Genomic DNA, 22,369 nt, shown 5'->3' with positions numbered 1-22,369 from the left:
GGGTTTTGTTTGACAGCTACGTTCTGTTGTTCAAGGCAGCGTTACGGTCGCCATGGTTACAGGGTGACGCTCTCTCTGCGTGTTTCCTGGGTGAGAGAGCGCCTGTTGTTGTTGTTGTGCTAAGCTAACAGGCAGAATGCTACAGGTATAGCTCTAAAGAATGTAGCATCATGGGCAGTGTAGTCTGTGCTGCAGGGAGAATGGACTGCCATACACGTTATGTGTCTGTGAGCGAGGGAGGGAGAAAAAGGAAAAGTACGAGCTGTCATCGAGCAAAAACGGGAGCTGGAAGCATGTAAATATAATAATAACCACTGCAGCCAAGAAGAGAGCCTGACGAGCCCAGCTGTAAGTAAGCTATTAAGACTCGACTGTACACCGTGTTCGTGTTTTCCTCTGAAACAATAAGTTCTGTTGGAGCAGCCTTTCAACGCCTCTCTCTGTCTCTGCTAGCAAAGTTGACCCAGACAACAAAGTAAAGCTAGTTTTCGGCTACGAGCCCGACACAGAACCCACCGTATTAGCCAGAGGTCCCTTTACTACGGTTCGGAGCCGCGGACCTTCAGTAACAGTAATAAATCACAGCAATAGTACATTCATGTAGTTGTAAACAGCATGATAATATATTAAGTAATCCAAAGTATTCAGAATACGTTACTCTCATTGAGTAACGTAACAGAATACGTTACAGAATACATTTTGGGGCATGTATTCTGTAATCTGTAATGAAATACATTTTAAAAGTGAACCCTCTGTATTTACTTTCATGCAGTCTTCTCTCTATGGTAGACTTGGATATCGAGTGTTGTTCACTTGGTTGGCTGTTGTGAAGGGTTTCTCTTCACCATGGAAATTATTCTGCGATCATCCACCACTGCGGTCTTCTGTGGACATCCAGGTCTTTTTGCGTTGCTGAGTTCGGTGCTTTCTTTCGGTCTCGTGGTGTACCAAACTGAGACTTTGCTAATCCTAATATTGGAGTGATTTCTCTAATGTTTTTTTTCCTGCTTTGGCAGGTTAAAGGTGGCTCGTTTCACCTGCATGGAGAGCTCCTTTGACTTCATGTTGTCTGTTCGCAGCTGAGACCTTTTATTTCATAGACACATGAAGCACTTTTTGTAGTTTTATTTATTAGCTACACCTTGCTAGCACCAGATCTGAGCCCTTTTCAATTCTTCACAGATTCAGAAAGTTGCAGGAAACACCTGAGATTTTGGACCATGTTCATGTGATAACATCACACAGCTGCTGCACTCAGTCCTGTTCCAACTTTCCCAAAGGTGCTGAGATGATCTGAGCTTTGTGAGCATCATCATGCCAGGAGAAGCCAATCAGAAGATGGCACGCTGAGGTCATAAAGGGACGTGCATGGTCAGCAATCCCGAGAGAGGGAACTGCATCAGGGCACCCCAGCTTTAGTCTTGATAAGTTTTCTGTTGTTCTTTTAATTTTTGCGCCCACCCTGACCACCACTGTAAATAAAGCGGTTAAGTAAAAGTCACACAGACTAACTGCACCTTCTAGTGGTGGAAAGAGGCATTACAGTAGAGCAGAGCCTGGTTTATCCTCACTGTTGTTTCAACGATCATCAGCACAGGAGCTCAGATATTCCCGGGATGGGACGACATGGTGGGGGAAAGATGAGACCCTTTGGAGACTCTGCTTCCTGTTTCAACATGTCCTACCTGCACTGACGGAGGTTTTCCTCGGTTGGAGAAGACTGCAGGAACTTTATTTGTGAACCAAAATGGATTAAGCCAAAGGAAACAAACACGGACTCAAAGAAAAGTGAGGCGTTGTTGCGTGTTTAGAGCTTTTCATTTCTCTCCATGGCATGGTGTACAATCACATCTTTACAGTACATTCCCATCTCTGCTCCTCATCCCTCTCTCCCTCCTTTAATAAATATTACATCCTTTTGTTACCCACGCTCGGCCGTGCACAGCAGGGCCCGCATGCTTCAGCAGACGCCGTTTTCCAAAACGAAATGGAGAGAGAAAGAACGAGAGCGTGAGGAAGAGCAGGAAAGAAAACCAGAGAGGAAGCTCTCGGGTGGGTGAAATGTTTTCAGGTCCAGTGAGCGGGGAGGACGAATAACGACAAAAATCAAAGACGGAAGATGAAAACTGAATAAAAAGAAAATGAATCGTACAAACACACACACAGAAAAACAATACTGCCAGAAAAATTCCCTTTTTTTCTTCTCCGGGAGCCTCACAGGTCTGCTTGGTCCTCACAGGAGTCGCTCCGTCACTGATCAGAGTTTCCACCTGAACCCGACATGAAAGAGAAATCTTCAAAAACAAACTAACACGAACGCCCGTCTCTCACCTCCAAATGTCCTCTGCTGCACACACACTCACACGGTTCATTATTACCATTATATATATATATATATGTATCTCTATGTACTACTCTGCTTGAAACATTCAGAACATGAATCACTATTATTGCTGGAGCCAGTGATCGTTCTCGTGGAGCCCCTCTTGGCCCACACAAAACAGCAAATCAGAGCAGGAAACAGGCATCACATGACTTCTTCAGAGCAGGACGAGACAGTCAGCAGCAACAATAAATACTGTCATGGTCCAGGAAACAGTCGGACGCAATCAGTTTGAAAAAGACGTGAAACCCTGACGGAGCCCGGGAGAAGTGGGAGCGCGTTCCTCGTCCTCTCTTTTTTCTCGTCCGCTGAGAGTCGATCGACGTTCCCGCTTTCCCGAATCGTGAACCTCTGAAATGTTGCAGGTCAGAAGAGGAAGTTCGGTCTGTGATAGTCGAGGTCTGAATTAAAGGAGATTGCAGCTGACCGGGTGGTCTGAACGGGCCCACCTGTGGCCTCGTCGCACACTCACACACTCACACACACACACACACACGCACACACACACACGGTCGACTTGCAGCTGCAGGGAAATTATTGCTGTGGTCCTGAAAGCTTCCAGTCTGAGTTCACTCGAGGTGAACGTCGCTGTTTCAAGTCAGTCGGGCGAGAAGAGTTCGGAGCGGCGTCCTCTCTCACCGGGGTTCAAACAGGAAACGATCCGAATCTCTGCGGGTTCGGAGGTTGGGAGGGGGGCAGTCGGAGCAGGCGAGGTTCAGGCCTCGGTCAGGGACTCCGCGTCAGCAGGGGGGTCCTGCTTGACCTCTGGGACCACGATGCCCTGGTGGAGCTTCTCTAAAGACTGCTTCATCTGCAGACAGAGAGACGCACACGCTGGGTTATAATCTGTGAGCTGAAGCCAGCCGCCAACGCAAACTGAAGCGGGACGCCAACCTGGTCGAGCAGCGAGACGGAGGACTGCAGGATCTGCTGCCACTTGCTGAGCTGGGCCTGATGAAACTGCCTCTGCAGCTGCAGGACCTGAGCCCACTCCCCAGCTGTCTGAGGCAAAGGACTGAGGGGTGAGGAGGAGGAAGGAGAAGCAAGAGGAAGAAGAAGAGCTCTTTAACCCAGAGTCAACAGCACAAAGTGAATCACATTTAATACGAGTGTGATTTAGTAACGCTGACGACCTTTTGTTTTTGTCTAAGAAACAAACGGAGCAATAAATGAGACAAAAAAGCAAAAGTAATACAAATGAAAACTCATAAACACAGACTTGTCAGAAGGTTCAATACACAAGCTTCCAAAAATGTGAATTTCCATGTGCGTTAGTGTGTGAGCAGGAACTCAAACTTTTAGTTTGAAAGTGCACTTCCTGTCCTGTGTGCCGTCCAACGCACCGAAACATGTTTGAAACCTCAGCAGGTTATTAAAAATATCCACAAACCCGTGCGTGAGCGGTTTCATGGAGGAACTATTTTCTTCCAACCAAACCGAGCGTGTCACAGCGTGCAGGAGGCGGCCGCACAAACCCGAGGATTAAACCTTTCGCTCCTCACGGGATGGAAACAATGACGTCCACCTGCAACGTTAGCTCGCTTCACACTTCTGTAACTGGCGGATGTAGACGGTAGAAAGAAAATAGTCCCTGCGTCACAGAGAATAAGACAAGACGGGACTTCCTTCCTGCTGAAAGCCAGGTTTTTATTTTTGCCGTTTGGTAGATTTTTTTATTATTTAAATGATCCTCGTCCTATTTTTACTGATTTTATCCCTTTAAAACTTCTTGTTCTGATGTGTTGCTATGCAGTGACAGAGCTGTGGTCCCCCACAGGAGCAACTCACACCAAACACCAATTGTCCTTCCCAGAGGAACGTGTGTGTGTGTGTGTGTGTGTGTGTGTGTGTTTAAGGAAAACAGGGCGGTGTCTTTTACCTGTCAGCAACAGAGTAGGAGTGCCACGTCTCCAGTGTATGTGCGGCTCTTTCCAGAGCGTACAGCTTGTAGAACAGCAGCATGTTGAGCGCCACCAGCACCACCAGGCTGACGGGGACAGACAGAGAGCGCACAGAGGTCAGAGTCACTCAGCGCCAACCGCAATCTGAAAATGTTTCACACTGAACCACACGGACAGCAGGGAGGTTGAAAAACCAAAGAACAAAAGAACACAAATATTTGTGGGTTTGTTCGAGTCTGAGCTGTTACAGGAAGAATCCACCGTCAGCTAACACACAGTTTTTTAATTTTAAGGCTTTTTTAAATTTTTGTTCAATTTTCCGTCTTACTGGAAACCTTTAACTAGAATTCATCCCAGCAACGATACAAACGACACAGACGGCAGGCGGTGGCCTTTAAGCTGGTCTCACTGCAGCACGTGTACATGTGTGTCAAACATGCTGAGGACGTATGACCAGCAGGTTCGGATTAAAAACTTCTGAAACAATTATTTGATTGATTCTAATTTTGTAACTTTGTTGCAGTTTAAAACGTCTTATTTTACAAATAAATCAGACTTGTTGGCGACGGCTTCGCTCAGTGCTTCTGTCTCTAATATCCAATAAAGGCTAAAAGGCCCCAAAATGATCTAATATAATGTGGTGTCACATTTCTTCAGACAGATTTCATCTTTTTTTATACGACTTAAAATCTGGTTATGAATCCTCGTTTAAATAATCCTCCTCTTTGGGGACAGATAATCGTACGTTTATGAGAGCAGCTTAAAATAATCAGCAGCTGTGCTTTTAGACCGAAGAGAAATGAATTTATCACATTTCATTTGAATTTGTTTCACGTTTAGCCTGAACGGTGGATTTTCCCTGTACGTTTGTGCTCAGAGGTCATATTTAAACAGCCAGTGGTGTAACGTTTAAAGCCGCTCATACGAACCTGATACAGATCCTACGCACAAGAAGTAATGCAGAAAGGAGGGAAAAAGAGAAATGGCGAGAAAGGCATCGTGAGGCCGTTAGTAAGCAGAAGGATCGATTTCCAAAGTGTCTGAATGAGCAACGTTCAGCAGCGCACTGAGCAGCAGCGAGCTAGTTTAACCAGAGACATACAATCAAAGCAGGGGTGTGATCAGCTCACAGTATAGGAAGCGCACGTCGTGCACCGGTCCTGACGCCGCCGTGCAACGGTACAACTCTGTCTCCGCTGCCGCTGATTAAATAAGACCACACATGCTGGACAGACAGAGCGACGCTCACCCACAGATCCACCCACACGCTCGACTCCACAAACACTTACATGAAGCTGACGATGAGGAGGATGGTGGATATGCTGTTGTGCCCGCCGCCACGCGATCGCTCCCCCAGCTTCATAAACTGAGAGCCTAAAGGACACAACAGTGAACACTTTGTTACTGAATCAATTACAAATCAATGAGGTTGTAAAACCAAACACAACCACCAGAGGGCGTTGGTGCACAGAGGCAGGATTCGCTGGTTGCGTCTGTATCCGGGCGGACTTACCGGCTTCTCTCGCGTCCCTCTCCTCTCCCACTCCTCTGTCCCCTCGGTCTCCAGCACCCGCTCCTCCTCCTTCCCTCTCTCGCTCCCTCTCGCCCTGCCGCCGCGAGCACGCGCGTTTCCTGCGGCGCAAGCCCGGCGGGGTCTTGGCAGCGTCGGTGCCCACCGCTTCGCCTGTGGTCACCACGGTAACCTCAGTCTGCAGGAGTGTCTCCAGCTTGCACACCTCGCTCTCTGCGTGAGATTTAAAAGAAGAGATTTAAAACCCAGAATGGACAAATGGAAGACTTTCTTTAAACAGAAATGAACTTAATGGCTCCAGTTTGTCTTTTACATAAAGTATCAGTGCACACGCAGAAGTCCAGGCGATTTCTTTAAAAGCGCCGACCACGACCGCGACCAGACACGTACAGAAAAATGTGTACGTCTGCCTGATTACAGGCCGGAGCTTGTGACGGTGTGACAGAATGTAAGCGCTGATATCTGATATGCTCTCTGTCAGCGCCCATGTCTTGTTTATCTGTGGACAGCGTGAGGCCCACCTAAACATCCACTACACTCAGCGCACAAGCAGAAAACGAGTTATCATAATATCATTACAGTGATATGATGTTCTCTCATTCAGCTTCTAACGATTCACGTAATTTAATTCCCCATCAACAGTTTTATTCTCCATATTAAGACGTTTATAGTTATTAACAGAGCTGCAGGATGAGCTCAGATCAGGTTTAGTGAAGCTTCCTCATCAGTTCAGCTTCTTTAGAAAATGTAAATATTTAAATTCAAAACCATAAAACCTGAAATAACATTTTGTTTTGGAGTCACTACAGGAGTCTCCTCCCCTTTTCCTCAAGCTCCGCCTCCTGTCCCTGTCAGTGCCACGTCTCCCAACCATACATCACAGCCGTCCCACTGTCATCTCACAAAACTTCGTCTGTGAAGGTTCTCAGTCATCCAGGTCATCGTAGTCAAAGGAGCTTGCAAAGAAAAGTGTCTGGACTTCTTTAAGTTACTTGAAGACGTTTCATCTTCAGTTCTTCAGAACTGAAGAAGCTTCTCAGATGAAACGTCTTCAAGTAACTTAAAGAAGTCCAGACACTTTTCTTTGCAAGCTCCTTTGACTCACAAAACTTCCCTTTCTCTCTTCCTGCCATTCTTCTGTCACAAATCACTCCTGACGCTCATCTCCGCCCACTCCACCCACTCCACCCTCTTCGTCACAGCTTCTACCTTCAACATCTCTGCTCCTTGCATCATCTTCACACTTTTTAATGCAAGAAATTCGATTTTTTTTCTTTTTTCTTTATTTAAATTAGACTTAAGAATATTAATTGACTGCTCGTGGTCTCTTTGCAGTACCATCACAAGCCACCAGGGGGCTGCGTGGACGCAGGTAAACAAGGCCTACATGGATTACCTAAAGATTTGTTGACATTTGAGACATCTGAATATAAATTTAATGCACTTTGCTTCTGTTGTCTCACACTGCACCACACTGAACACAGTGAACTTATATTTAGAGCAAACTATCAAACACTATCAGCTCTCAAAGCTTTCTCTGTTCAAAGAACTTGAAGTTGTAGATAAACAGCTCGCGGTCACATTACAAACCACATCAATCCTCCATCTCTCTGATCTGCAGCAGGAAGCATCCTTTTTTCTTTTAAATGAAGCATTTCCTGTTTGTCTCTCTCAGCCTCTGTTGAACGCGGCGGCTCGGCTGCCCTGACTCACCCATGTGTTTGTAGTACTCTTCGATGCCGCTCCAGGTGTTTTTTTCGATCAGCGCCTTCACCAGGCTCCACGGCTGCTTCCTGTAGCAGATGTCTGAGGAAACTCTGCCAGAGGAGACGCAAAGGAGCTTTTAAAGCATGCACAACATTTTTAAGCATCATTTTATTCTCTGGAAAGAAAAAGTCTTTCGTTGAACCTGCGCTGCATCACTTTGGTGTTAATCAGGACTTTTCTCAGTTGGTAACTTCACATAGGGCCTCTTACATTTTCTACAGTCTGATCTGATAATTCAGACTCAAACTTCCGTTCGTATAAGAGCATTTCACAAAATTAGCAAGCCAGCATGTTTCAGTCTACCAAAGAACTGCATCAAGTTCAGAGAATTATGCAAGTACAACTCGACTAAAGAGTCGAGCTCTGAATCGGAGGGCTGAGGGCGATTTTGATACCGTTTTCAGGTTAAACTTTAAACAAAGTGTGGCTTTGTGTATATGTTTTAAAGCACAAACCTACAAACCATGGTGATATGATTCGATATTTCACCCAGAATGCTTTTTTTAAAGAGCATTGGCAGAAAATGGAGGAAACATGCAGGTACCCACGCATGTTCCTGTTACTCTACATCACAGACGTCAAACTTCGATGTCAGAATATTAATGCTTGAAGTTGGTTATGAATAATCCAGAGAGCATATTTAGTGTTACTGCTCTCCAGGTGGGAACTTCTCACACAATTTCTTGGGAAAGACATCTGTCAAAACAACCGACATCTCATATTTAGGTTCATGTAATCAGACAGAAAGCGACTACCAGGAGTATTTACAGCCTAAAGCAGAATGAACTAGGCTGCATTTGGGCTTGAGATGAAGATAACTGGGAACAGGAGAGCCACCGCTCTCACTTCAGCGAAGCTGTCTTCAGGCCGTGTTGCGTAACGGTCTATTGAGAAACTACCGTCTGCTGCTGTTGGTGGAAAATGCTGAAGAATGCTCTTCAGTCTGGGAATGCTACAGTCGAGACTTCAGACACGTGGAGTGCCATCTCTATCACAGTCATGCTCACAGGCTGAGCAGAAATTAAACCAAATATTATTATTTTATTAAAAAATAAAATGTGGACTAAGACTAAGACTTTGGTGAAAACAGCTGGCCTGACGAGGCTTCGGTCCGTCTGAGTTTTCAGACTTTTGGAGCTTTTCCACTGCTTTTAATCATTAAAGTGGACCTTCGCCGTGTGCTGGTGGTGCCTCTTTGAGCTCTTTAACGGATCATCTGACTGACAGCATTCGACACCAGTGGGTGATGATGTCACGGTGGCTTCACCTACGGGCTGCAAACTCTGTCCTGTGGTTCATTTTAGCCGTGCTAAGCAGCGTCTCCGGTACGTCAGCTGAGTCAGCTGCTTATTACTCTAACAGCATTTTCATAATAAGGACTGATTCTGATGGAAGCTAACAGAATATTAGCCTGTAGCTACTTATGTAATCATGACTTCTTCCTCTGCTCGTCTGCTGTCGTGTTTGTCGACCTGCTCAGCTCATGCTGTCGTGTTTGGATGTCCTCATTTATCAGGGACTGACAGGCGGCGCAGAGCTCTGTTGAAATCTTATTTCCTTTAATAACTGCTTTTATTTTATTTTATTTTTTAAACGGGATATTCTGCGACTTGCCCGTTGCTTTTAGAGCAAGGGAAGTTATGAATTTACAAAGTGAGATGTACTCGATTGGATTATTATCTAATCACGATCGTTATCAGTCTCAGTATCATCAAGTAAAGCAGCGCCGAGTGCAACAGTGTTTTCAGTAAGGAGCCCGTCTGATAGCGTGCAGGCTGCTGCATAAATAAACTCGAGTGTTTTTTCAGTTCTTCATTTGTTCGCTCGGCCGTGGCTCTAAGTGACACCGTGTGAGCGTGAAGAGTAAGCCGGGCGACCTCCACGAGCGCACAAACCTGAGTCGGCTCTTGTGTTTGTTGATGGAGGTGAGGCAGTATCTGTGGACGGTGTAGAAGTAGTCCTGGTATGGGATGCCTGAGGTGATGACCTCCGAGTCCACCACGTAGCACTCGCCCCGGGCGCTGCTTTTCTGCAGCGTCTGTAAGCAGGCAGAAGGTGGAGTTTTAGTGCAACGCAGGATCCATGTTTTTCACTCCACGTAGAAACTACAGGCAGGAAGTGAATCCAACACAGAGCCCCGCCCCCAAAAAACCCAAAAAACCTAAACATCACAGTTGTACGTCAAAACCTTTCTGAGTCAGTGCTTCATGTTAAACATGCAAAGCCACAAAACAACACTAGTAATCATGGTGGCTGCATCCGTTATGTGCATCTGTGGTTCCCTCTGATTTATCAGCAAATCTATCGTGCTCTTCTCTAGCTAGCTGCGGTTTGTTGACTAAAGCTGCTGCAAGTTTCCCACTTTTGATGCAATACCTGCATCAAACATGCTACAGAGCTAGCAATCCAAACTGCTCTCACAGTAGTTAAACTGTCAGTTATTACGCTCCTTAAATATAATAATCACACCATCATCATCATCATCATCAGTGATAATATTGAAGCCCACCTATTCTGCTTCCTTTGTGCTCGTATTACACGCTCATGTGGAAAATAAAGACTGCAGTGAAAAACTTTCTTTGAGGTTTGTGAGCTGCTGTGTGCAGCTCTCCTCAGGTCCTGCCACAGTCCTGCTTCTCTGCTAAGGATCGTTGTCCTGTTGGCTCATATCTGACTGCAGAACATTTGAACATACAGCGCTGGCAGTTGCTACAAGGTGTTATCTTATGTATCATCTGATGCTTTAAACATCTCCAGTTTGGCCTCATCTATCCAAACATTGTTCCAAACTGTCAAAACCTCTGCAGATGAATCGAGTGCACCAGCAGCACCTGGCTGCTCTTTATCCTCTTTCCACTCGCACAGCTTCTCAAAAAAGAGGATTTTTATATTAAACACGTCTAAATGTGTTCAAGTGATGGGTCAACAGCTCAGAATGCTACAAATGCTAATGTCCGACAGAACACGTCTCCAAATTCAACTAAAAAGTTAAACTGACTCATAATTATTGACGTGTAATAACACCGAGTCATCTTCTCTCACATCTCAAATTAGAGCTAGTTTTAGCATCAATACAAAATAAAACCTCCCCTCCAGTTTCTACACAATGAAGCTAGAAACGTTCGCCCTGACGACTGACCTGCGTCTCCACCACAGGGGCGGTCTTGGGCCCGAGGGGGTTGTTGAGGGCGATGGTGTAGCTGAGCACACGGCTGGTGTTCCCACTGCTGCCGTCCTGCTGCCATTCACCCACCGACAGGTCTGAAGGGGAGGGAGAACAAGAGTAACGAGAGGGCCCGAGAGACTCAGTGAAAATGGGAGAGCGACAAAAAGGAGAACACGCCAGGCTCCGAATTTATGAATGAAAAGGAAAGAGTGCGAGAGCGAGGAGAGAGAGTCAATGCACGCTCCTTTACACAAAGAAAGAAAGAAAGAAAGAAAGGAAGAAAGGCCCCAGTTAGAGCTACAGAATGTCCCTGAGCGAGCTGGGCCTCCAACCAGCGGCCGGATCAGCCTCACAGCTTCACTTTCATCTCAGCTTCACAGAGAAACACTAAAATATACAACAAATGAAAGCAAAGGCAACTCTGAGTGACAGCTTATCAAACATTATCATTTTAAAACAGTTTATAACGTGCATAGTTCATATTTCTGTGTAGTTTTCATATTTATATCCTGTACACAGCTTGTACATACTTATAGTTATACCTTCATACCGTGTACGTTGTAACATACCCATAATATAATATATCTGTATAGCTGTAATATATCTATATTGCGGCTAAAACACTTTCTGGATGGATGCAAACTGCATTTCGTTGCCTTGTACCTGTAACATGTGCAACGACAACAAAGTTGAATCCTATTCTAAAGAAAAAGTGACGCAGCAAAAAGAAGAGGAGCAGGTTTTTCAGCAGCTCGTCAGCGGGACACACGGTGAGCTTCAGCAGCGTCACAACAGTAACATCCCCAAAATCTGATTTATTTTCATTTCAAACACTGGAGCTACAGAAATGGACGCTGGCAGATCAGGTATCAGCAAACTGAGAATAAGAGTGGATGAACTTATTTACTTATTTACCAGCAGATGAGCAAACCTTAACTGTTAGTGTCTCAACAGGAAAAACTCGCTCTGTCACACTTAACTTCCTGCAACAAGTTCACACAAGCACAGTGGAGGTTAGTGAAGTTAACTGTGGGCAACATTAGAGCATGACATCATCCAGCAAAGCTACACGGTTAACAGCAGGGACTCAGAGTATGGCTAAGCTATTAGCTTTAGCTTCAAACTACAATTAAAACACGACAGCTGAGATGAAACCGTGTGTCTGCATGACTGCGGCAGATTCAGCCCAGTTCACCTTTATCTATTTATTTAGTTTAAAAAAGAGGAAGTAATTAAACATCATGGAAATCCACCGAAATGAAACGAGTGAGTCATCAGGCCTGACTCTCAGGAGTGTTTCTAACCTACCGGTGAAGTGTCGCTGGGAGAAGAGGTGCTGGATGAAGTGTGTGTCAGCAGAGAAGAGCAGGTCATGCAGTTTGTCCACGCTCATGCGGACCGCCGTGTTGATGAGCAGCCGCCCGCTAAGGTCGGCGCAGAACGCTTCCACCTCACCTGCGGGGCCAAAGAAAAGTTTGTTTTGATGTTTCTACAAAATATTCGCCTCCACCACGAAGGTTTGCTTTGTTCATGAGCAGGCGCATCACAGTGTCGCTAAAGGCAGAGCTCGACCAAACACGGTTAACTTTGTGTTTTTACATCTTTGCATCGTCATAGGACAGTTTTTGGATGTTCTCAATAAGTAGGATATCAATATGACCATCTCAGGCACATAAGCCACACCCACCTGCTGTTAAACCTGTTAATGAGCGACAGCCAATCGCAAAAATATTAGCTTAAACTCACAGTAAGGCCCAGCGTAAGTATAACAAGGATTATTTTGAACAGTGAATCATGCAAAGCCACTCTAGCCGAGTCCAAGAACAAACAAATGTGAAGTAAACGTCTACAGCACCATATAACACGCGCAGCTTGGAGGTGATTGCAGATGCGTCAGCTGATCGGGGAAGCGTTTCAGTTTGGTTCAGGTCAGATTTAACTGAAGTGAGACAAAGTACAGCATGTTCATGTTTACAAAACCTGCATTCACTGCTGACGTGCAGCCAAGCAAAGAGTCATTGTTCTGAGATCAGGAGGGCAGGAAACCACTTTAATATTATTTATTACCTACATAAAGATACCTCTGAGTCTTACTGAAGCTCTAAGATGTTATCAGAATTAGTTTTTAGATGAAATTTATGCCGACAGATTCAAATTAAACCTCTTTTCTTGTGGTCTCTTTGCCCAAACGACACTCACTCTCTTCCTGTGTGTCAGACGAGTTGCTGGGGTCTGTGGGCAGGTCCTCATCGTTGGTGATGTCCAATGACGAGAGGTTTCCCAGACTGGCAGTTGGTGGGGGCAGCATGTGATTGGCTGACTCGGACAGGCTGTCTCCGCCTTCTTCCAGAGTCTGATGCAGAGGAGGCGGGGGAGAGAGAAAGAGCACATGGGAGGGCAGTTAGTGAGGGGTCTGAGGGAGATCACCCCATTGTCATATGACTTGAGAGGCCTCGCAGCGAGGCTGGCCTCGTGCTGATGTGGCCTCGGCAGGCACACCGCTGTAGCCATCCAATTAATGTGAAACCGGCACAGAGTTGACACAGCGCTGCATTTATTCACTCTGTCAGCGTCGAGATAACGGCTGCAGAGAAACGACCGCAGCAGCAGCTTTTGGCTGATTGGACACAGACGAATGCAGACTGCACAGATACTTCCCATCAATTCCTTCTTGGCTGGAGGTCTCGTTATTAATTTTCCTCCTGAATGTGCTCATAAATGTAGATTTAATTCTTTCAATCGACTAATTATTTGCTTTTTTTTTTTTTAAATTGCTATAATAGAAAATGGGAACCATCCCCATCATGTTTACTCCCCTCTAGCCTGTTATTTGTAAAGCACCTTCATGCCGGCTGGCGGAGCTCAAAGTGCTTACAGAGGAGTAGAGAACAAGAACAAACGTAATATCAGGTATTCAAGTCATTGAAAACAAGATAGATAACAGTAGATAAAATAAGCACAATACAAAATAAAACAGCTCAATGATGGATGCCAATTACCGTAATTGTCGGGCTATAAGCTGCTACTTTTTGCACAAGCTTTGAACCCTGCGGCTTTTAGTCAGGTGCGGCTTTTCTATGGATTGTCCATGATTTCTGTCATATCGTAAGAGGATTTGTTTTGTTTGTTCCGCTGTTGTACGGCACTACGTTGCCTGGCGGAAGGGCATGTGATCAGACACACAGTATCGGGGTTCAAGAGTGGTATGTTGGTCACATGTCCATCCGCCAGGCAACGTAGTGCCGTACGAAGTAGCGTGAAAAACAAACTTCAAAGTAGCGCTACGCGTTCAGTGGGAGGCGTGGATGACGAGCGGCGATAAACTTGCGAAAAGCAAGTTATGCTCAACTCCACCAGTGGATTCTGACAACGTGGAAAAGTGTGAAAACATCCACGATCACCAACAGATTTCGAAGGGCTGGACTGCTGCATGATGGAGACACCGCCACGGCCCTTCTGAGGGTGTTCGACTCTGACACTGACAACGAGGATTTGTTTGGTTTTGAAAGTGACAACAAAGGAAAGAAGCTGAGAGTGGATGACGAAGCCATCCTGAGCCTGTTCGTATCCGACACTGGAGAAGAGGACTTTGGTGGTTTTAGTGCAGGAAGAAGAGAAAGATGGTGGTGAATGACTGACTTTTCTTCTTGTTAAAGCCGTGTCACTGCACCTGAGCCTAAAAGGTAGAATCTATTTTTCTGGTGTGCTGTAGGTTATTGTTATGTACTACATTTGTTACTCGTTTATGAAGCACAGTACATGTTTCATACTTGTAAATATCCCCTTAAAAGTTATGCAAATATGTACCCATAACTTGTTTTTCAAAATATTAATAAAGGGGATGTGTCTCCAAACAGCCATCTCTTTCCTGACAATTCCCTTTGTGCATATTCTCTTACATATGATAAGTCAACATTGAAACACCTGCGGCTTTTAGTCAGGTGCAGCTAATGTATGTACAAAACAGGATTTTCCCCTGATTTTAGCTTGTGCGGCTAATATTCAGGCTTTGTAGTCGGGAAAATACGGTAATAAGACAGAAACCCTGCAGGTTAATCCGCGACATCCCAATAATCTGGTCACGTTAATCGTTGTTTAGATCCTGGATCCAGTTACGTAAGCGTGTCTGATTGGATTTGCTCATTCAATGAACAGCTGAAAAATTAGAACAAATAATTGTAATGAATCAAACGTGGGAATAAAAGGGCCCAAAACTGTGATCAAGCGTTGGCAGTGAGATTTAAATAAGCTGCTTTTAGCTTCAGGTGCGTTTCATCAAATACAGATTCAAAACATTCAGTTTCAACAACAGAGCAAAGGTCAGCTGGCTCTGCTTCCCAGCCCTCCAGGTATAACAAACAGACAGCCACGTCTTGCATATTAAATAGTCTGAATGTGAAGAACACTCACAAAAGAGGCAGCAGCAGAGGCCGGGGTGGAGGCGGAGATAGAGGCAGAGGCGTTGGTGGTGGTGGTGGATGGCAGCGAGCTGTGTGAGCTGGGTGGGCTGGGTTCGAGGGGCTCGGAGCTGAGCCTGCTTCCCGACAAGGAGGGCACCTCCACGGGCAGACAGGAGGCAGAGGAGGGCGGAGAGGATCCGCCGAGGCTGGCAGCTGAAGGAGGACTGCTTAAACTGCATGGCACCAGCGGAGGCGGAGAGCTGCCCGCGGAGGGAACGGATACTGAGCTCAGGTCCAACAGGTCTGTGACCGACCCCGACTCCTCTCCCGGCCTGGAGAACAGGGCAACAGGAACATCGCAGCGAGGGAAAGGGAAAAACATCTGTTAGAGAAGCCAGAGTCTTCTTGTTTGCTTAAAAAGATGGAAAAGTGACCCCTAAAGCTACATGTATGTTTAAATGATCGCTGATAAGCATGTCTGTCATGCCTTCTTCTGTTTAAGCCATTAACCACAATAAAATGACTATTTTAGCCTCTGTCACTGCCAATTAACTATAGACGTAACAAACAAGCTTAAATCTCACTGACAGGGATGCATATTGTGTCTTTTTCATTAGAGAGTCAGCGTATCTGATTGTGACAAACCACCACGGCGTTAGAAAGTCGTGTTTTCTAAAACATGCAATAAAAAAAAAAACATTTCTGCTGAGGTGCAGAACTTTACCCAACAAACAAAATGTGACACGAGGAAAAAATAAAAGCAGGTTTTCAGCTTTAACATGGTTAAGACTCAAATAAGTCGCACATCTATAACTAGAGGTGGTTACATATAGACACTCACAGCAGGCCGTTCATGTGTTCAGCGGTGGGGGAGACGTAGTCGTCGTCTTCGCTGGTGAGGCCCAGCTCAGTGCCGTAGCACTGGTGCACGATGTGCCACAGCTCTTTGGGGGACAGAGACTGCAGAAAATACAGATATTTAATCATGCAGGTTCCTGCGCGGTTCACTCTGCAGCTCTTCGTCTTGTCAAACTGCAAGTGTAGAAACAGCAGCTGCAGGCTTTGATTTGTGTGACAGCTGAAATCTATCTGTGTGCGTGCATTAGTCTGGGATGTTCACTGTGCAACCGAGTGTGGGACTTTTATTGATTCTCAATGAGCCTTGAATCAAAATCAATTGTGCAAACATGTTGGACACTTTACGACTCCGTCTGAGGCGACGGTAAATATAGCGCCATGTGGCCCATTCAGAGCACAGCTGCTGTTTTACTGAAAAACACCACAGTTATTATAAATGAACACACCGGGGCTCACCTCAGGGGAAAATGACAATAAAGAAAAACACTTATCCCAGCTTGCTGTAACATTTTCAGAGTTTTGTGTTTTATGAGTTTTAGTTGTGTGAGCAGCGTGCAGCGTTTTATGTTTCCATCTGGTTCATGCTGCAAATATCGAGATGAAATCTTAAACTGAAGTTAAAAACAAGATGTGTAAACACCTGTGCACGCCCCAGGCCTGTAAATCTCTAAAAACAGAAGCGTCTGCATTTTCTGCCCAGAGGAGCGTAAATAAAAGCAAACTGTTTAAGTTAAGACCAGGATGTCAACACTGCTGAAAGGTCAAAGTGGAATCAAGTGTTGATTCAGTAAAAGGGAGCCAACAGTAGTCAGCATTACAAAACGGTGATATTCAGCCTAACAGACACTGGCATGTTGGCAACTCAGCCGACAGCAAACCGTTGTTAATGAAGGATATCAGTGAAACTAAACGGCTCAAATTATTTACACACTTTCTTAGTTTATCTTAACCCTTTAAGACCCACCATAGAACCAAGTCCGCCAGAGCTTATATTATATGTTTACATGCTGTGGAGCCATTTTTGGGAGCATTTCAAGTTGATATACATCAATACAACCATTATAGCCCAGATTTTAATAATATGTCTGCATTAAGTGCATAGTAATTACATAAATTGCAAAAAAGTGCAATAAACTACAAAAAAATTGAAAATCGTTTTTGTTTTTTTAACATATATTTCTAGTTAGAGAAATTTAAGAGGCTTATCCCTCAAAACTGTAAATACAAAAAAGTTGCACCAAATAGTTTCCCACCACAGGAAATTTATTTTGAGTGTCTTCATAGTTTTATTTTTGAAATACACCAATTTTTATACACTGCAGGAAAAACGAAAATAAATATTATGATGCAAATTTGCAAAAAAGCAGCATATGCATCAAAATAAACTATTTCCAGCAGCAATATGAGTCCTAAGCATCCCAGAAACCACACAGAAAGTCATAAAGTCAAACATAACTTTTACAAACACCAGTATAGGCTCATGAGGCCCTGGTGGTAAAAAAAACTACATTTCCGCAAAAATGGCGTCACTTCCGGTTTTGGGCAGGTCATGGCGGACATGAGATAGTTCGCGCTGACGTCTAATCCAACGTAGGAAGTGTTACAAACAGCTGATCGGATCGGCAAAGCGTGTTTCTGGAATATTATGTTTTTGTTGCTGCAAGTGCTTTTTATGCAGTTTTTGCAAAGATATATGTGGAAGGAAACTGTGACCGAGGACAAGCTGATGGCATAAGATGTAAGTACAACTCCTCCGGTTTCATATGCAAAAAAATTATTGCGCTAGCTCACGTGGTTGCAGAGCTACCGGGATTTAAAAATAGTTATGCAAAACAGAGCGTGCCAGTTTTAAAGGGTTAAACCGCTGGAAGAAAAAAAATAATCTTTTTTTTTTTAATTTAATAAACTTGGAGCTAATTCAAAGCATAAAAGCCCAATATCCTGCTGAATGCTGATTGGTCTGTTAAGGATTTATTACAGGAATTGTTTCCAAACAATAACTAGATGCTGTGAGCGCAGCTACACCACAACAGAAACATGTATGCACAATAAGCAGCTGCATTCTTGTCGTGAAGTGGTTTATGATGATGTGACATCCTTAATATTTTGTGTCAGAGGGCCGTTCATTCTCGATCATCTCATGAAACCAGAGGTCCAAACTACACTAAAAGATTAGTTTGGTTTTTTCCAGGGAAATCAGCCATTATTTTCTCTACCATGTGAGTTAATAATAAGCTGTGTTTCTGCACAGACGCTCAGAGCAGAAAAGTCAGCAGATAACAGTAATTGAAACTGCTCTCTCAGCCCTGTATTTACGACCACGCTTCCTGACACCCTGGTCTATTCTGACACGATAACTAATAGCAGCACAAACCAGCAGGAGGGTGGGAGAGGAGGCTGTACCTTGTCCAGCAGTGCGTTCTGCCACAGGCGGAAAATCATCATGTAGCTGCGATCTCTTGCACCAAAAGATGTGAAGAAATGCTGAGAGGGTGATTATACACGGAACAGGAAGGAGGGGAGGAAGAAAAGGAGGGAGAGAGAACAAAAATGTGAGAACAGGTTTGACGGACGGTTTCCCCCCGTTTGCCTCGTCACGGCCGGTGAAGATCGAGCCGAGTCAGCTCGTTTCATAACGCTTCTCTAACAGATTGAAGTGAACCGTATCAACAGCTGACACTATCAACGGTTAAACCGCTGCAGAATGCACTCGTAAATCAAAGCGTCTCTTTTATTATTCGTCTTTGGCTCTGACCTTCTCGTTGTCAGTGCTGATCTGGATGGCATTTGGGATGAGCTTGGCAGTCTTCTCCTTGGTCATAGAGGTAACGTCCTTCAGCAGGATGGTGATCTGAACCAACGAGCAGAGAGGAGAAAGCGTTACAGCGTGCGCCGCTCTTATCTCGCAGAGACCGTCTTTATTGATCTGCAAACTTCACTCTTATCAGATTGCAGGTGTGACATTAATTAATTAGTTTGCAGAAGGTGTGCGCCAGTGTACGCAGTGTAGCTTACAGTGGTTTCCCAGCGGAAGATGTTACTGTAGAAACACAGCCAATTCTCTGACAGATAAAGGCGTCCCTGAAGCAGAATATCCTTCTGCAGAGCGCAGGAGTAGTCTGAGAAAAGACAGACGGAAATAAATGTCAAAAACAGACATCGCTGCCACAGATGAATGTCAGACAGGTTGTAAACACCACTTGGCTTTAGCAGTGGGGCTGGTGGGCAGAGAAAAATGACAAACTCTTACAGAGAGTCTACGGCATCATTATGGCATCAGCCTGCGGCCCAGCAGGAGCGATGATGCAGCAAACAACACTCACAAGCCCTTTTCCATTAGTACCTACTCAGCTCGACTCGCCACAGTTTTCACGGTTCTCCCATCAGGTACCGGGTCCTGTGACCTTTAGTATCTGCTTGCCCGGGATTCCAAGCGAGCAGGTACTAAATTATGACATCATCAGATTGCATGCCACCGATTGGCTGCCCAGTAGCATCACTCGATGAGTCACGAGAGCATCTCAGCAACGAGGGAAATGGTTACAAAACCAACGCAGACGAAAAGCCACAGACTGAGCAGCAGGTATGCTGTTGCCTCGACGTCCATTTTTGCGGGACACACGTTGCTATGACAACAAACGCATGTTAGGTAGTACTGGTTTGCAGGGGAAACCCAGTCGATCGAAGTAAGCGCTAATGGAAAAAGGGGCTAAAGCGTCCAGCACTGACACCTGGGAAACATTTGCACAGCATCAGTGACGAACTGCTGTTCCCGTCTGTCGTGCTGTTGGTCGTCAGAGAAGAAGTCATACAACACAAAGAAATTCTTTGTAGTGAAGTGAAAGCGAGTTTCACTTCGCAGCCTACGCCTTTGCTTCTCACACGGAGCTTTTTGATCCTTGATGGTTTAATCGCAGCCTTCCTCTTTGTGGTGAACTAATGTCACTTCCTTTCTGCTCAAGCAGACCTTTCAACCAATTGGCATTCAACCTACAAAAAAGGGCTTTAACTGTCGCTGCTATGTGCTGCTGGCTTTCGCAGGCCTGCATTCGAGAGCGTCTCCGTGTGTTGAATCTACTAAATCTGCATCGTTCTCCTCTCAGAGCCAAAAAGAAACCAGCGTGGAACCACAGATGGCGTTTCTCAAGCACCTGTAAACGTCTGCTGTTTATCTGGGTATGTTAGTGGGGGCAACGTTTACTCCACCTCCCCACCCAGCCGCCTCTTTCACCTCTTGTCCCTATTCTGATGCCCAAAACCACCTCAACTCGAGCAGCAGCTCTAAGCTGAGCACCATGAACCTGTTGCAACTGCAAACCATTCCTTGTACTGTACATCTTAGAGTCACACGTCCTTAAATCTTCTATCCTCTAGGAATCATTTTAACCTCTCAGAAAGTGGACTATTCACGGCCGGCGTGGCCGATTATAAAATCATGGTGCGCTGGTGGTACTGCACACTTTGTCACATGCTTCACTCACCCACTATAAGTCGCTCTGAGTCAGGAAGTTTCTTGAAGATTTTACGAAAATCTTCGTTCCGCTGTTTGTACGTGGGGCTGAGAACCTGTGAGTGACGACAGGAAAGAAAAAACAGAACATGTTATTCTACCTCACAACCATCCCAGCAGTAAACATCTTGGGTAACACTTGCATTTGTTTAATCAAGAAGAAGAAAAAAAACACTTAACACATTTTAAATATCACACTAAAACCCATCATTTTACTGTCAACCAGTTTCATCTACTGGAAGTAAAAAGCGGTTAAAGAAGAAGAGGGCGTGTACTTACGTTGTACCAGCTCTGCATTTTCTGCAAAGACAAAAAGGAAAACATTTAGTACACAAAGAAAATCAGTTACAGCAGAAACAGAACATTTTGACTGCGTTTTATGCAACGCTGAGGTTGTGCAGCTTTAAAGGGATGTCCAAACGTTCACCACTTCCCTATTTTAAAAAAAGGTAATTGTCACTGAGCAGCTGCAACAAACCGTCTTGGCTGCAACAGGCTGCTCCCTTCAAAGCGATGAGTCTGCAGCGAGGTGAACCCAGAGCCTTCGGGTTACGTGTGCCATTAGGTAAATTTACTCAGGGCAAACACGCTAACGTTTTACAGTCTCCTGAAAGAACGAGTCAACACTGGAAGAGCTGACACAGCTGAAGTGAGAGCTGCTAAAAATAAACATTTACTTTCACTTATTGTATGGTGTGAATTCACTGACGACCGTTTTTATTGACATTACATAACACGAGCGTGTTCAATCAACGTCTGGCAAACAGAGTTAATATTTAAGTGACCAGATTGAAGCAGAACCGTTTCCTAACTGGTTACTAAACGCCGCGTTGGATCGAATTTTACAGAGTCATGTTGAGCACCACGAGACTTCTGCAGCACTTTGGAATTTCTGCTTTGATTGCTTATGAAATGCGGTCAGATCTTTATCCAAATCAAATTTACACAAACACAATCGCACTAACATAACACACAATCAGCTGTATGTGATGCTGTGATATGTTTTTATTGATTAGCATTCAAATATCTCAGTGAAGACAGAACAAAGATTTACCACAAAGCAAGAAAGCATGAGACAAGGCTAATCAAAAGGTATTGGCTGAAGCATTTGCTTATTACGCCAACCCTTTTAACAAAAGATCTTTTAGCATGCAGCTCCTGTACACAGGGCTCGAAGCAAATAATAAAATTCAATTCAATTCAATTTCATTTATATAGCGCCAAATCACAACAAATGTCGCCTCAAGGCGCTTCATAGATACACAGAAAAGCCCAACAATCATATGACCCCCTATGAGCAAGCACTTTTGCTCAAACTCCTTTAACAAGACATCCACATATACATTGTGCTGGGACATTATCTCCCTAATGTCCCATTTAACTCCGTATGTTTTATGACCTTACTGAACACACTGACTCACAATGCAGGCTAAGACAGTAATCTCTACAGTTTAGTAACTTGTACAAGCTCCTTTTCAGCAACACCTCCATCGGGCATTTCCTGTGTCTTCTCAGTGAAGTAATTCTGGAGTTTTGTGTATTAGAAGAAGAAAAATCATTTCCATGCATCGCTGCCCTCCTCCACACTGGACTCACTTCTCCACACACTTCTTGGACTACATAACACTCTCCTCTCACTTCCAGTACTTGCACTATTCTGTATTACACTGTTTGAGTCCATCTATGTACCACTGTATTTATTTATTCTCATGGTTTTCTACTCTTATTCCATTTCTATTCAAGTACAAAACTGTTGTACTCATCCTTAGTTTATCTTAGTTTCTGTATAGTTGAATTCTTGCTTTTACAGTTTGCAGCTTTGATCCAGGAGGACGATATTTCGTCTGACTGTA

At 44.7% G+C, this 22,369-nt stretch overlaps 1 protein-coding gene across 5 annotated transcripts in view; it reads right to left on the bottom strand.

Moving 5' to 3' along the window:
- Positions 1-1,796: 1,796 nt before the first annotated feature.
- gramd1a (GRAM domain containing 1A) overlaps positions 1,797-22,369 on the bottom strand; it is a 48,848-nt gene continuing 28,275 nt past the window's right edge. For 4 of the 5 annotated variants that reach the window (XM_085178346.1, XM_085178351.1, XM_085178349.1 and 1 more), the window contains 18 exons: positions 20,796-20,816; positions 20,488-20,572; positions 19,022-19,125; positions 18,762-18,857; positions 18,410-18,490; positions 15,990-16,108; positions 15,159-15,480; positions 12,948-13,101; positions 12,604-12,687; positions 12,057-12,203; positions 10,722-10,843; positions 9,478-9,620; positions 7,529-7,632; positions 5,798-6,028; positions 5,574-5,658; positions 4,263-4,370; positions 3,278-3,398; positions 1,797-3,194 (listed from right to left, as the gene is read on the bottom strand). In XM_085178346.1, coding sequence (XP_085034472.1) covers positions 3,099-3,194; positions 3,278-3,398; positions 4,263-4,370; positions 5,574-5,658; positions 5,798-6,028; positions 7,529-7,632; positions 9,478-9,620; positions 10,722-10,843; positions 12,057-12,203; positions 12,604-12,687; positions 12,948-13,101; positions 15,159-15,480; positions 15,990-16,108; positions 18,410-18,490; positions 18,762-18,857; positions 19,022-19,125; positions 20,488-20,572; positions 20,796-20,816 — 2,223 coding nt within the window. In that variant the 3' untranslated portion in view covers positions 1,797-3,098. The remainder of the gene's footprint in view (positions 3,195-3,277; positions 3,399-4,262; positions 4,371-5,573; positions 5,659-5,797; positions 6,029-7,528; positions 7,633-9,477; positions 9,621-10,721; positions 10,844-12,056; positions 12,204-12,603; positions 12,688-12,947; positions 13,102-15,158; positions 15,481-15,989; positions 16,109-18,409; positions 18,491-18,761; positions 18,858-19,021; positions 19,126-20,487; positions 20,573-20,795; positions 20,817-22,369) is intronic. The other variant, XM_085178350.1, reaches the window with a different exon arrangement.

This window comes from Neolamprologus multifasciatus, chromosome 11 (genome assembly GCF_963576455.1).
Source record: "Neolamprologus multifasciatus chromosome 11, fNeoMul1.2, whole genome shotgun sequence".
NCBI classification, from domain to species: domain Eukaryota; kingdom Metazoa; phylum Chordata; class Actinopteri; order Cichliformes; family Cichlidae; genus Neolamprologus; species Neolamprologus multifasciatus.
Note: the sequence above shows the minus strand (reverse complement) of the source record. Positions and strands in the feature narration are given on the sequence as shown.